At 56.5% G+C, this 15,201-nt stretch overlaps 1 protein-coding gene across 1 annotated transcript in view; it reads left to right on the top strand.

Annotated features, from left to right (window-relative positions):
• ANO1 (anoctamin 1) overlaps positions 1-15,201 on the top strand; it is a 168,849-nt gene that overhangs the window by 110,085 nt on the left and 43,563 nt on the right. Inside the window, exons 11-13 of the mRNA XM_061161710.1 lie at positions 5,431-5,495; positions 6,294-6,428; positions 10,893-11,053. Coding sequence (XP_061017693.1) covers positions 5,431-5,495; positions 6,294-6,428; positions 10,893-11,053 — 361 coding nt within the window. The remainder of the gene's footprint in view (positions 1-5,430; positions 5,496-6,293; positions 6,429-10,892; positions 11,054-15,201) is intronic.

Below are 15,201 nucleotides of genomic sequence, written 5' to 3'. Positions count from 1 at the left end.
CCTAATCACCCCAGCTTCCGGGGAAATGAGTTTGGGAACAATAAGGCCAGCCACCTGGAGTGCCCCTGCCCCTAGCAGCACTGTAGGGGACACCATGGATGGTGGTCAAGCCAGTGCTTCTCAAACTTACCTGTCCTGGAACCCTTTTTAATAGGGAAGTTATGGAGCTAGTGTTCTGTGGGACACACATTGGGAAAGACCGAGTGACCCTTTCTGCTTCACTGGTTCCTAATCCCACCCACCTGTGCTCTCAGGACAGTCCGCTCCTGCACCGCCGCAGCTATTTCTTCTCCTTGTCTCGCTTGCCTACTCCCAGATACCAGCCTCCCTGCCTCTACATGGCTTCCCTGGTGGCTCAGACAGTTAAAGAATCTGCCTGCAATGAGGGAGACCCTGGTTCAGCCCCTGGGTTGGGAAGATCCCCTGGAGGAGGGCATGGCAACCCACTCCAGTATTCTGACCTGGAGAATCCCATGGACAGAGGAGCCTGGCAGGCCACAGTCCAAGGGGTCACAAGAGTCAGACACGGCTGAGCAGCTAACACTCTCTCTGCTTCTACGTGAACTCCTCCCATCTCCCCAGCAAGCCCAGGCCCCCCTCACCTCAGGGAGCCACCCCACCCTGCATTCCTTCAGCCACCCCCCTTGCCCTGCCTCTTGCTCCCAGAGAGTGGATCCTGCTGAGATGACGGTGGAGATGACGGTGGAGACGCTTCCCTGAGAACCTCACAATGGGGGCCTTGTCCCCAGTCACCAGGGCCCCGAGCCTCTGTATGTGAAATGCTCTCCGCTGCCACCTCCCTCCAGCCCCCAATACGTGCTTTTAAATCTCTGGTACTTGATACAACTCGCCCGCCCGCCCAGGAATCCAACTGAAGATGCTATCTGATTTAGCACAAAAATTACATATTTGGTTATTTTTAGTGGAACATCTGGCATTCGTCTGAGAGTCCGTGACTTGTAGATCTCCCCCATCCGGTCCACGGGCCTGCCCTGCACCAACCCTGGCCTCAGAGCCCAGCCTCCTACATCCCTCTGCAGCCCCTGCCACTCCCTGCCACCCCTTCTGGCCATTCAGCCTCCAGGTCCCAGGCCCTCCACCCCAGTCTCCCACCTTCCTCCCCACGCTCCAGCCTCACTGACTGCCATTCTAATCATAGGAGACTCGACTGATGGCCACATCAGTGCCAAGACTATGATATTCAGTTATTACTTATGAACTATTTGGCACCGCTGTGTGCCAGCCCAGCAGACAGCTCCAGGTTTATCCAGACCTAGCCGTGTTCTCTGCCTGGAATGCTGCCTGCCCTCCACCCACCTCTCCCTATTTAATTTTATGTCCCAGCAACAAATACAAGGCCTGAGAATACTGGGTGAGTGGATGGATGATGGGTGGGTGACAGATGGATTGACAGGTGGATGAACAGGTAGGTGGATGGACAGGTGGACAAATGGATGGGTGGATGGATGAGGGATGGGAAGGAGGGATAGATGATGAGTAGTGGTGGATGAGTGGAAGGAAGGAAAGACGGAAGGGAGGAAGAGGAAATGCCCCAGACACATGTTTGGGTCTCAGCTCAGAGAACTCATTCTCCCATGATCACTTCACCCTAAGTGATCTGGTTCTGAGTATTTTGCTTTTGCAATGAAAAAATCTGTGGCATCCTGTCAGTGGCAGGAGCCCCACGTGCCAGAGGACACAGGACAGAAAGTGGGGCGAGCCAAGCCAAGGCCATTTTCCTGTGCTGGTCTGACAGAGCAGGGCACAAGAGGAGTGTTTCACGGGAGGCGGGCCGGAGCTGGGCCGAGCACGGCCATAGCTCTTGGCCTGATCACTGGACCGCAAACCCGTGGGGCCTTGAGGCCAAGAGCTCCCTCCTCCAGGATCGGGGGTGGGAGGGTCACTCCAGGTGTGGACTGAAGTGACCTCCAGTGTGCTGTGCTGAGAGCCACAGGGCCCTGACCGGTAATTCATTTATTCACCCATTCGTTCAGCAATTGCTTGCTGGAAACACCATGTGCCCAGTTTGAGAAGCTGGGGATGACACAGACCAGACAGACCTGGCCCTCCTGGTGCCTCCATCCCAGAGGGAGATAGCAAGGGGCAAGTCCATGTACAGTCACTACGGACCACCTCAGTGCTATGACGGCACCCCCCCGTCCCCTCCCCCAAGCCATGTGGGCCCCGGTGGGAGGTCTGGGCCGGAGAGATGCCAGTGGGTGGAACCAAGATCTCTTTGAGGGCAGGTGCTGGAAGGTTCCAGGGTCACCGTGACCAGAGTCATCAGCCCCCCAGCCAGCCTGCCCCAGGGCCCCAGACATCTCCCACCTGCTCACAGGCCAAAGGGCTCCACAGAGCTCTGCCAACCCTAGCCAGGAAATCTGATGTTTGATTTCCTTGTGCTGACAGCTGCAGGGTGATTGATGTTCTCTTCTTGGCAGGAAGAAAAGTCCACCGAGATAAAATGGTTTATGTAGAAAGCTGGGCTGTACCCTCCTCTGTCATGTCTACTGGTGGGTGATGGCTGTCCTGCTGCGACCAGTCCCACTGGGCAGGCCCGGGAACAGGGTGACCAGTGTGACAAGGCCCAGCCTTCAAGTGGGTCCTTCTGTGCCTCCCCCTTTCCATCCCAGGGTCTGTCTCATCTCTCCCTCTGATCCACCTCCAGTGTGTCTAGGGTGTAAATTTCAGCTGAGGGGAGGAAGCTGCCTTCAGTGACGGCTGCTTTGTTTCTCCAGAGGTGCTGTGCCATCTTATCAGAGTTTGCTGGCTCAGACCTCTCCCTTTAGAGAGTAAAACTGTAGGCTTTTCCTCCTTTTCTGCATAATCAGACAGATGACACGTAACGAGCCCCCAGCACTCCACTTTCAAAGCCTTGGGCCCGTCTGAGTCCTCACCATGACTTGGGAGGAAGGACAGGCTCCTCCTGTATCAAGGAGACGGTGGGACTCGGCAGGGAGGATCTGCCCAGGACACCCACTGCCGACCCAGCAGAGCCACTGTCCCAGCCCGGCAGCATGGCTCTAATTCCTGGACCCTTTCTCCTCCGACATGGGGTTGACCCCATGCATCCTAGTCCCTTCTGCAGAAGCTACCAAGGTTCCCCCACCAGCAGCCAGACTTGCCATTAAGTCTTTCAGGACTTGGAGTCATGCTGAACACATCCTGTTCATGCCACTTACAGAAAGACTTAAAATTCAAAGAAAGCTCCTCTTAGAGAGATCAGAGTAGGCGAAACCCAGGATTTTGACAGCAAGGTTCGCTTGTAGTTTATTAAGAATGCATTTAGCTGTTCTCAGTTGTTTTCCTCCCTGCATTCTCCTCCCTGCTTGTTTTGCCCCTGTGTGCTGACTTCTGATGAAATACAGCGCTTGTGCTCTCCTGAGTATTATGCTCCAGCTGCAGAAGGAGAGAGGCAATGGAAAATGAAAAAAAAAAAAAAAAAAGGAAAGTTTGCTGAACTTGCTAAAGGTTCATTTCTAGGAACCCCTGACTCCCTGGTCTGTGGAAGCTAGACCCCTCTGAGTGAGCCTTTTACACATTTTTAATTTTCAGAGGCTCAGTTGAAGGGATCTTTGTGTATGGAAAACCATCCCACCAGCTGTGGGTCTTCCAAGTCAGTGGAGGAGAATATACTCACTCAGGCTGATGTAACAAAGTACCAGATGGGGCGGCTTGAACAGAAAACATTTTTCCCTCATGGTCCTAGAGGCTGGAAGTCCCAGATCCAGGTGCCGGCAGGGTTGGATTCTGGTGAGGGCTCTCTCCCTGACTTACAGACTGCTGCCTTCCCACCGTGTAGCCTTTCCTCCATGTGTGCACTAGAAGAAAGCCAGCTCTGGTGTCTCTTCCTCTTCTTATAAGGACACAAGTCCTGCCAGGGTCTTTTCCAATCCCCTTCATGGATCGCAGCCTGCGGTGGTGAAGGGGCTTGCATAACTCAATGAAGCTATGAGCCGTACTGTACAGGGCCACCCAAGACAGACAGGTCATAGTGGAGTCCTGATGCTGGGAAAGATCAAAGGCAAAAGGAGAAGGGGGAAACAGAGGATGAGATGGTTAGATAGCATCACCGACTCAGTGGACATAAATTTGAGCAAACTCTGGGAGATAGTGAAGGACAGGGAATCCTGGCAGGCTCCAGTCCATAGGGTTGCAGAGTCAGACATGACTTAGCAACTGAACAAGTCCTGTCAGAGCAAAACCCTGCTCTCATGACCACATTTAACCTTAATTACTTCCATAAATATGTAGCCTCCTAATACAGTCACATTGGGCGGCTAAGGCTTTAACACATTTGTGTTTGGGGAGATACAAACATTCATTCCATAGCATGGGGTATTGGGGGTGATGATATAAAAGGCTGTATTTTTCAAAAACAAAAGAGAAAGCTGTATTTGGTGTATTTGGGGCCACAGCAGAATCTGAATGTAAGAGACTCTCACAAGTTTTAAATTTAAATATTAAGAAAAGGGAAAAGGACAAAATCAAGCTTCAGTGTACAGGAGAGACCCAGGGACCTTGGTGAGTCCTCACAGGCATCCCCACGCTGGCCTCCTGTCTATTCCCCGTCTGATGCCAGCAGAGACGGGCAGCCAAGGCACTGGGTTCCCAGCTGGGGCCAGCTTCCCTCCAGCCAGCAGTGTCACCGTAGGCTTTGGGTTAAGGTTGGTAGAGCATTAATTACCCACATGCATGGGATCTCTTTATTAAAACCAGCAGTCCTAACCCAGCATCTTCTTTAAGACACCCTACATGTTCATACAGACATATGAATATATACATTCCCACAAGGCCGAGCTCATTACCATCCTGCCCAAGCCTGGGGCGTAGTGGGTTTTGTGGATCTTATTCATCTCACTCGGCCACGTTAATCAGACAGCCTGTCTCAGGACATCCACATCGGCTTTTTTGCACCTCGTGAGATCTGTTAAAATCATACCACTGGGATTTCTCTGCTCCAAAGCCTGGTGGGTCTGTCTTTAACAAAGAAAGTGAGGTGTCTGACAGTGGCAGGCCATTTTAAGTCCCAAATCAAATAGTGAAGAGTGAGGATTCCATAATGATGCCAGAAGCTTCTTTCCCATCCCCACCACCACCTAAAACCATAGGTCTGTACTTGCTTGAGGACCTCACCACTGCCTGCGGGTTCTTTGAGGCCCGTACCAGAGTTGAAACCTTGGACCCGTTTCTCCATGTCCATCTCCTCCACCAGAATGGGAGCTCCAGGGCTCAGGGGGGTGTCTGTGGTGTTCAGCTCACATCCTAGTGTCCAGCGTGGTACCTGGCACAGGGCTGACTTTCTATATGAGTTTGTTGAATGAATGAATGATGTAGCCATGAGCTGAGCACCTTGGCAGCTCTGTGTTCTGGCAAGGAACCTGGGAGCAGTTTACTTTTCCCCAGCCCTCACCACTTCCTTTTTCCCAGCTCCTGTACGAAGAGTGGGCGAGTTACGGGGTCTTCTACAAGTACCAGCCCATCGACCTGGTCAGGTAAGTGGGGACTCTGAGAGCAGGCTTGGGTGGATAGACATCCCTGTGCCTCTTGACTGCACTGAGTGTGCAGAGCATGGGCCCCTGCTCGAGCTTGAAGAACTTGTGCAGGGGAGCTGAGGTCTCCCAGCAGGACTGGCAGCCTGGTCAAGCCTTAGATCAAGCAGTTTATTCAGATTCATTGCAGGACTGGCTCTCATCTGTCATGTTCAGTCTCCCCCTAAATTCAGTCTGGCTCGACCCATTCAGGCATCTGGTGGGGTTTCTTTCTGTGTCAAAAGGAAGAAAAGAGCTGCCTGGGAATCTGTAAGAATTGCTCCTCTGGACACCGTGTCCTCTCCTGAGAGACCTCCCTTCCAGGGCAGACAGACCAGGCAACATTTTTCCTGTGGGGACACATAGATCAGAGCCCAGCCCGTGAAGAAGACAGAGATGCGCAATATATGGAGTTATTGGTGCCTCAGGGCCTGAGTTTTTAACTGTTTTAAGGCTGCAAGAGGCTGGAACAGAGTTGACTGCCTCCGGGCAGCATCTCGCCCTGCAGCGTGGACATTACAGGTGGAAATGCTCCCATCCTCGGGGCTCAGCAGAGGAGGGGTGGGCACTGTGAAACCAGAGAGCTCCCCCCCAAAACATGACAGCCTGGCTCAGAACCACCCCTCCCCCCGCTCTGCTTGGTGGAGAACCAGGGGCCCCCGTGTGAGCTATTCATGCTGGGGAGGGGGCGTGGTGTAAATTTTGCCCCTGGTGTGGATTGAGAGTAAACATGTCTCTATCTGGCTTTGCCCTGCGGTGCAGAAAGTATTTTGGGGAGAAGATTGGCCTGTACTTCGCCTGGCTGGGCGTCTACACCCAGATGCTCATCCCAGCCTCCGTGGTTGGTATCATCGTTTTCCTCTACGGATGGGCCACTGTCGATGACAACATCCCTAGGTAGGTGGGCAGCCCCTCTCCCCAAAGACGTCCTCATCTCACTAAGGAGCCACGTTCCCCTTACTGCAGGAACAGAACTCCCTGGGACTGGGGCCCCTCACCCCAACACCCCATGCCCCGCTCAGCAACCACCATCCCCCTACAAACCGAGACAGGCCAGGCCGGGTACTGTCAGGACCAGAGTCGCCCCGTCCAAAGGCTTTAATAGCCGTCTGAGACCGTGGGCGGCCTTTGCAGTCACGCTCTCAACGTTTTACTGTTGAGAGGAAGACATAAAATAAATATCCGACTCCTTTTTGTCCTTTGAAGCTTTTTTCCCCATTCAGTCCTTAGTCATTATATGACAAGAAAATTCACTGCTTCCCTGTGAGGTCAGGAAGTGAGGCAGGACCATTCGGAGACCTCAGGGCAGCACACTCAGCCGGCCGGGCCCTGTCTGCACCACACCCCTGCTCCCCACGATGTGGGGAAATCGTGCAGCAGCAGCTTGGTCTGCAGGGGCTGGCCCGGTGCAGCAGACCCCGGCCCGTGAGCGCAGGGCTGATAGCCCTGCTGCTGTTCCCCAGGGAGCAGGCCAGGCGTGGGGAGCTCTGGGAAGGAGGCCGAGACCCCAGAGACGGCCTGGCCTCATGCCGGGAGCTCTTCTCCCAGACTGGCAGCCAGAGCGTGACTCAGGCAGTGGGAGTCTGAGGACAGCATCTCCCCTCTTTGGTCACTGTTCCCGGAATTTGCCAATCTCGACCCAGGGATAGCGGTTTCTGATGTGAGCTCAGGATGCCAGCCCCAACTTCCATCAGGAACACTGTGCCTGCAGGCAAAGTGCTGGTTTAGAGAGGCAGATGCCCTACCCGCCTCCCCGGAGCCGGGGCGGTCTGTCGGGACAGTCTTGGGACATAGGGCAGGTTACCCTTCTTACAACTCAGCCCAGCATCTCTGAAGCAGAGCTCTGTTTAAAAGGGCCGATGAAAGAGTCTTTGACCTGGGGAAGAAACTGGCTCCTTAGGACCCACTCAGTGGTGTAGAAAGGCCACGTGGGGTGAAGTTTTGTGCAATGGATGTTTGAATACATGTTGTTGTTCAGTCACTAAGCCGTGTCCGATTCTTTGCGACCCCATAGACTGCAACCTGCCAGGCTTCCCTGTCTACCACTATCTCCTAGAGTTTGCTCAAACTCCTGTCCTTTTAGTCGGTGATGCCGTGCAACCATCTACGTAAATGACAATAAAGTACTCCACCCACCCGGAATCAGAAAGTTAAAGGAGTCTGGCTTCTGTCCCCTCCAGGGTTATTTTGGGCGCAGGCAGGAGAAAGCTTGTCCCTTTGTTTGCTGATGACACAAGCTCACTGCACTCAGGGGTTTAATGAAAGCAGGGATCAGAGTAGCCCAGACAAGGAGGGGCCTTCACTCCAAAGTCCGAGAGAGACCCTGCAAGTGGAAGGCGGGGCACCCCCCTCGGAGACTGCTCCATCCGTCTCCCTCCCGGTCCTGGAGGGAGGGCAGGGCTGGTGGTCTCAGCCTGGACACTCTGCCTCAGGAGGCTCAGGCACTCCCGCAAGGGCGCTGACAGCCCCGGCCCAGGCCAGGCCAGCGCTGTCACATGGCCAGGGTTACGGACAGCGTTCACTGGGGACTCTGGGGCCCCGTCTGACCTTGGCCTCCGCTCGCTTGGCGCCTTGGACCAAGCGTGAGGTGTGTGTTCCCCTTGGAGCCTGGCCCGGCCAAGTCTGCAGGATGGCCGGTGCCCCCGCGCCCCGCACCATGCTGCCCCACCGCCCATCCCTCTATTTGCTCCAAAGAGCAGGCGCCTGTTGCTCGTCTTTATTTTGGCTGAAGGCAGTGAAGGGAGAGGCTGAGGGTTTAAAACCAGCAGAAACAGGCTTTTCGTCTGGCTGGCGTTGTTTAAGCTGGCAGAGCAGAGAACTGGGCAGCCGTGGGGCTCACGGGCAGGCAGAGACGCAGGCCCTGGCCTCCCCGGCCCCCTCCCACCCTCAGGCTCCAGGCCCCCCACCCAGTGGCACCAGGCCACACGCTGATAGTGGCGTGTCCATCCACTGGTCCCCTGAGAGGGGCCGGGGTCAGGCATGGGTGGGTGTCCTGCCCCTCTGCCTTTCAGGAGAAGCCCCAGAAGAGAGGACGCTCAGGGAGGACCAGAGATGGGCCCCTCGAGTCGGTGCCTGTACCTCCTTCTGGTCACTGCAGCTGCCGTCGCTCCGTTCCTCCCACAGCAGCGATGGTGAATGGGAGGATGGATTAAATACCCCGGTGCCATTCCCAGGGCTTCCTGTACATTCCCCTGGTTAAGCCTCCTGACAACCCAATAACATGGGCTCTTGGGGGATTCCATGGCAGTTCAGTGATTAGGACTGAGTGCGTGCGTTCACTGCCGTGGACCGGGGTTCAATCCCTGGCCGGGGAATTAAGATCCTGCAAGCCATGTGGCATGGCCAAAAAAAACCCAATTTAAGTAAACTGCCGTGACCCTTTAAAAAAAAAAATGAGCTCTGTAGTCTCAGCATGCCCATTCTATGGATACGGAAACTGAGGCCCAAGGAGTTCAAACGACCTGCCCAAGGCCACACAGATCACAGCAGTGGAGCTGGAATTCACATGCAGAGCTGGCTGGCTCCCAAGTCCTTCTTGCCCTCTGAACTGTGTGTGCCTGACCCCCCCCAACATACATGTGTACACAGGCACACACACGTGCTCACACACACACACACACACACACACACACACACACTTCCCCACATGCTCTGAGGCAATAGCCTTGCCCACCGTCTGTCTTTCCATCTACCATGCCTGGCGCCGTGCCTGCCACACACAGCAGGTACACAATTTTTTAATAACTGTTTGGGGAGAGCCACTGTGAGAAGAGAATTGAGCAGGATGCCTGCAGTGCTGCCAGAGGAAGCCCCCCACAACCTCTTGGCAAATGCTCCCCGGTGGCTGTGGTCCAGCCAGGATCCTGTGCATAAGCTCATGTGCATCCAGAAATTTTTCTTAAAAGCCAAAAAGCAGTCACCCCATTCATCCCCCCCACTTCACCCAGAAAGCCATCTAACCCCTGGGAATCCACTCCTGCCTGTGCCTAATTATTACTCAGCGTCTTGTCCAAGTGAGCAGGGAGGAGAGGGGCAGGGCAGGGCGCAGCTGGAAAGGCCCTTTGCAGCCTCTCACCACATCTTCCAGAAGGAGGAACTGAGTCTGAGGCTCAAGGACCAGCCCCGGGCGCACAGAGGACAGAAACTCCCCCTCAGGGAGCCGAGCCAAGCCTCCTGGCCTCAGCAGGGAGCCCTCCTGTGGCCTCTGGGCGGCAGCTGAGAGCGGGGCAGGGACAGACGGGCTTGACAGGGACAAAGCCCCGGGCTCAAGCCCCACTCTGCTGTGTGGCCCTGGACAAGTGACATCCCCTCTCTGGGCTCGCTTCCTCCTCTGTGAAGGTGGGATTGTAACAGCCCTATAGTTGGTCCAGACTGGGTGGACACTCGGTGCAGTCTCCTGCAATGGCTGGTGAGCCTTTAAATACTACATTTTTCAGTATTAGTAAGAGAGAGTTTGAGAACTGGCAGGGCTGAGGAGGAGGGCCCTGGGCATCGCAGAGCTCCCCGCAGTCCCCAGACTTCATGTTTGCTCAGCAGAGTGAAAGCCTGCCCTGAGCAAGGCCCCATCCTGCTCAGGGGCCACCCCTCATTTCCAGGGTGAGCCCGGCCTGGTGGGACCACAACCCCAGGCAGCTTGTGGGTGTGTTCCTTCTGACCCAGCGACCTGCCTCCTAAGAGGATGTCTGGGTGGACCAATTCTCCATCTTCTTATGGGTCCAGAGTGCCCAGCAAGGCCCCCAGGCTGGTACCCAGGGCATCCCCACAGGGGTGGACTGAAGCCCGCAGGAATGGGACTGAGCAGGTGCTGGGTGCGAGGCCAGGGCTCAGGAAGGGCAGAGCATCCTCATGTCTTGACTCCTTTCTTCTTTCGGGTCTCCCGGGCCTTGTTACGTCAGGACTTGGACGGCATTCACTATTAGCACAGCTGTGACGGTGCCTGGTCCTCAGAGGGAGGCTGCTGGGGACCTCGACTTCTAGGGGCAGCTCCAGGGCAGGCCGTGAGTCCCACTGCCCAGGGCCACCCCAGAGATGAACGCTTACGCGACCCTGTCCCACCACACAGCAAGTCACATGGATCCACACCCAGGGCCACCTACAGAAGTTGCAGGCTGGGTGAAAAATTAAAGTGTGGGACCCTGTTCAAAAGTCACTAAGGCTATAAGGTGAGGTGGGCAGAGAGTGGGATGCCAAGCTGGGGCCTTGGGTGGAGAAGAGGGATGTGGTCCCCGGTGGAAGCCCGCCGGCGAGCCGAACCATGTCCCCCCCAGCAAGGACAGCATGGCTCCAGAAGGTGCTGGTCCGCGGGGGCCAGTGGGGGCCCTGACCGTCGGCTGGGGGACTTCAGGCTGTTCTCTCTTTCAGCATGGAAATGTGCGACCAGAGACACAACATCACCATGTGCCCGCTCTGCGACAAGACCTGCAGCTACTGGAAGATGAGCTCCGCGTGCGCCACCGCCCGCGCCAGCCACCTCTTCGACAACCCTGCCACCGTCTTCTTCTCCATCTTCATGGCCCTCTGGGGTAAGCAAGTGCTGCTTTGGGGCAGGGGCGACCTTGGATGGGTCCCGACCCTCCCTCCCTCTCCTTGAGGTTACCCGCAGGGGCGTGTGCCAGGAAAGCACATGGGAGGGACGGTCGGCTCTCATTCCACCTGCTGGGCACCCGGGGCTGTGCCGGGTCGCAGACGCACACGACCATAGATGCATCCAACCGGGCCAGGAGCCCCTCAGAGTCTCGGAGGGTGATTTCTCCCAGAAATGGAGCTCTTTCCCGGGGCTGGGCTCTGTTGGCTCAGGAAGGGCAGTTGCTTTCGGCGGAGGAGGACCAAGGGGTCTGCCTTCCTCCCACCATTCTCCCGATATTGCTGGGGAAGCTGAGCCCGGCCAGGCCCTGGGACACGTCTCTCAGCACCCCTCAGCACCCCTATGGATGCCACGTGCCCATTTCACAGATAAGGAAGTCAAGACCCAGAGTGGATGTGAATTGTCTGGGATTACCCACCTCCTGAGCCGCCATGGCCTGTGCCCTTAACCCCCGGACTGCATTGCCACCTGGAGTCCAGGGCAGATGGCGCCTCCCCAGAGTTCTTCCAGAATGCAGGTCCTGCCTGGTACCCGTCTCAGGCTTGAGGCAGTGTGGGAGGCGGGTGAGTGGTGGCTGAATGCATCTCCACAGGCGTTTCTGGATGAGCGGACAGGCCTACCTCCTCCTCCGCAGCCCCGTGTAGGAGAGCCTTTGCCAGCAGGGGATTCGGGGCTTGGGCACCCATGTGCTGAGCCAGCTCCCGGGCACCAGAGCCCCCATCTAGTAGGAGACAGAGCTGCACAGAGAGAGCAGAAGAGGGAAGGGTCAGGATCTCTGCAACAGGGCAGTCAGGAGGGACTGCCTGGAAGAGGCGTGAGCCTCTTGAGCTGGGTTCTGGAAATATAAGGAGCAGGGGTGCTGAGATGTGGGACAGACAGACTGTAGACGCACAGAGGGCTGCGCCGTCGCCTGCTGAAAGGCAGCCCCAGGCCCCGCACGCCCCGTGTATCCTGGTGCTCCGTGGGCTGCGGTGGGCCGGGGGCAGGGGCGAGGGGTGGAGGGTACCACTAGCCAGCCAGGTGTGCGTCTCTTACCTGTCAGTGTGATTTAGATCCGTGAGGATCCCGTCAAATAGAATGCAGTACAAGCCTCCATTACTAAGGGGAGTGGGGGACCCGCCCTTGATCTGAAGAGGACCCCTCAGAACCTCATAATCCTCTGAGTTGGGGCCTTGGATTCCTAGCTCAGACGAGGCTGCAAGCCAGTGGGGAGTCTGGTGGTGACAGGAGAGAAGAGCCAGCCTCCGTGGGCAGCAGAGCAGGGTTAATGCCCAGGCGGTGGGCTTCCAGGCCCGCGCGCTTCCAGAACCCTCTCCCGGCCTGAGCCTGCCCTGCGTGGCCCCGCAGCCTCCCCCGCCGCCCTCGCAGCTGCAATCAGACTCCATCAGTGTTGAAAGGGCTCACCGAGCCCAGGGAAGCACTAGGTGCTGGGGGGTGGTGCTGGGGTTTCATCCCATTTTGACCAAGGCTTCCTGGAGCCAGGGGCCTGGGGTTCGGCCCAGCCTGTGAGATCTGGAGGCAGGTATGCAGAGGAGCCAAGGACTGCATCAGGGGTCAGGGCAGGAGGGGAGAGCCTGGCCCATCCTCTGGGCTCCTCTTCCTGTGTGGACCACGGACCGGGTCCTCTGGTGTCTGATCACTGCCCAATCACATTTCTACACTTGTTGGAAACCAGGGAGGATGGGTCCTGGTGAGGGTCTGAGCTGCAGCACCTCCTCTTAGAAGAAGTGCATGTGCTGACCACCTCCCTCCCACCCCACCACCACCTCGGATCTGAAGAGGGGCTTGGGGTCCTCATCAGAAGCCCCTTTTAAGCATCTTCTCCACCGAGGCCTCATGCCCTGCGCACAGCACACTCTGCCTGCATGGCTAAGAGGACCCAGTTTTCATAGCAGCAGCCTCCCCACGCCACCGGCCAGCTCTGATCCCTCATCCAGGATCCATTGGCCTGGGTGGTGGCCAAGCCAACACCTACTGTGGTCCCCAGGTGACCCACGAGCAGGCGTGAACATACGATGCTCAGCGCCCAAGCCCCTGGAAGGTCGTTCAAGGACACCCATCTAGTTGGCCCGTGTGTGCCTTTTCACACCCCCAGGGGACTCCAGTGCAGCCCTACCACTTCCCCATCCCATCATTCAACCCTCAGCTTCCTCGCCTGTAAAATGGGGGTGGGATAGGGATCTTTTACAGCCAGCACAAAATCTCAGCCAACACTCAGTATGTACATGGCTGACTCTCAATAAACAGTCTTGCCCTTGTGACCGCAAACCCCTGGCGGGGCTGCCTGCCACACTGCAGGGGTGTGAGACCCGGTAGATGTGCCTGGTGTGTAGGGCGTGTACCGACCGGTATTTAGTTAAGTGTTTGTTCTGGGCTCCAGGGAAACCATCGGAGGTGAAAACCGCTGTGTCCACTGCCTTCACCCAGGCTGCAGGAGGACATAGCAGGCGCAAAGGCCCCGTGGCGAGGCTGCAGGCCTGTTGAAGGAGCCTGTGGGTGCAGGGAGCAGGTGGGACCCCGGAGGCCAGCGCAGGCCACAAAGGCCTTCATATTCACTGAGAAGACTAAGGAGCCAGCGCAGCCTCTGCTGTGTAGAGTTTTTCTCATCTTAAGCTCATGTCAGAGATGGCGACTGATGCACAGAGCAGACAAGGAGGTGGTGGGAAGAAGCTGACCCGACTCTGAGTGGGGAGCAGGGGGATTTCACAGCCCCAGGAGCTCCCGCGGGTGACGGCAAGAAGCTGGTTTCCACGAGTGCAGACAGTGCAGAAAGGAGTACTGTGGGGACGTGCAAGAGAAGCAGTCAGGGGCCCTCTCGCTCCCACCCTCCCTGCACTGGGCTCCCCAACAGTGTCCCATCTGTTCCCACTATCCTGCCCAGGCACCTTGGAACTGCTTCTCCAAACTGAGGGCCCCGATGGAGGAGAGTGACCATCCCAAAGGGCTCCCCTGCCTGCCTTATTGTGAGCTAAGGAGATGCCTTGGGCTTGGCCAAGCAAGTGTCACTTGGAGGTCGAGGGGTACAAATGACAGCCCCCCCATACCACATGAGCATCACCCTGCATCCTGCCCACCTGGTCATGACCTGTGGCCCAGAGGGTCCCCTGCCTGCTATCCACCTGCTGCAGCCCAGACACATCCACCTCTGCAAGCATCTCTGGGCAGCACGTGGCTTACCGGCTCTCTGTCCTTCTCCTCTGCAAACATCTCCTCCTCTGATCAGAGCTCGCTTCAGCTGAGAGCCTAGGAGCTGATTAAGTCATGAGCCATTTGGACACTAATCACCCCATTACCAACCTCAAGAATGACCTTCCACGGTCAGCCTCAGGGGTGGTCTTGCTCCAGGAGCCCTGAGAGCTCGGTTGGATTCTGGCCACTGCCCACGTTTCAGTGAATCCTAGCGTGTCACACACCTTCCCTGTCACCTGCCGAGAACGGCTGGGTGCTGCACCCACAGGATGAGCGTGGTCTTCAGAGCGCCTTCCTGTGTGGTCACCCTGAGCCTGAGAAGACCCCGTTAGTTAGTGCCCTGGTTGTTTGGGAGGAAGCTAGGGTGAGACTTGTCCCTCCCTCACTGGCTCAGCAGTGGCCTGTAGCCCGTGGACACTCAGATAATAGAGATATCAGAACCATCCCTCCCCCAGGCTCATAGCAGAACCGCCCCTCCCCCAGGCTCTGGGGAACTCCAAGCATAGCTTCACCGTGAACTCAGTCATCATGATGCAAGATGGTCCTCCCAACAAGGCCGAGAATGAGAGTCACAGGTCACCAACTCAGTGCAAGGGAGAGATTTCCAACAGAGAGTGCTGGACCAGGCTGGGTTGACAGGTGGTGAGCACCTTGTTCTAGGAAGCAATCAAGCTGAGGTTGGAGGACTCCTTGCCAAGGCTGCTACAGAACATGGGGAAGTGATGTCTTGTGTGTGGCTCAAGGTGGCTTAATAGAATATTCCTGGCCCCACATCCTAGTTCTGATGATTAATTCTGGGATCAGTCTGACTATAAATGTAGGATTGATGGCCATCAGTCACTGAGCTGATGTGTCTGTGTCTGACATGGTGCCTGATGCTCCTTGTCCTTCATTCCA

Source organism: Dama dama, chromosome 2, assembly GCF_033118175.1.
Source record: "Dama dama isolate Ldn47 chromosome 2, ASM3311817v1, whole genome shotgun sequence".
Lineage (NCBI taxonomy): Eukaryota > Metazoa > Chordata > Mammalia > Artiodactyla > Cervidae > Dama > Dama dama.
This window is presented reverse-complemented; position numbering and strand designations above follow the sequence as displayed.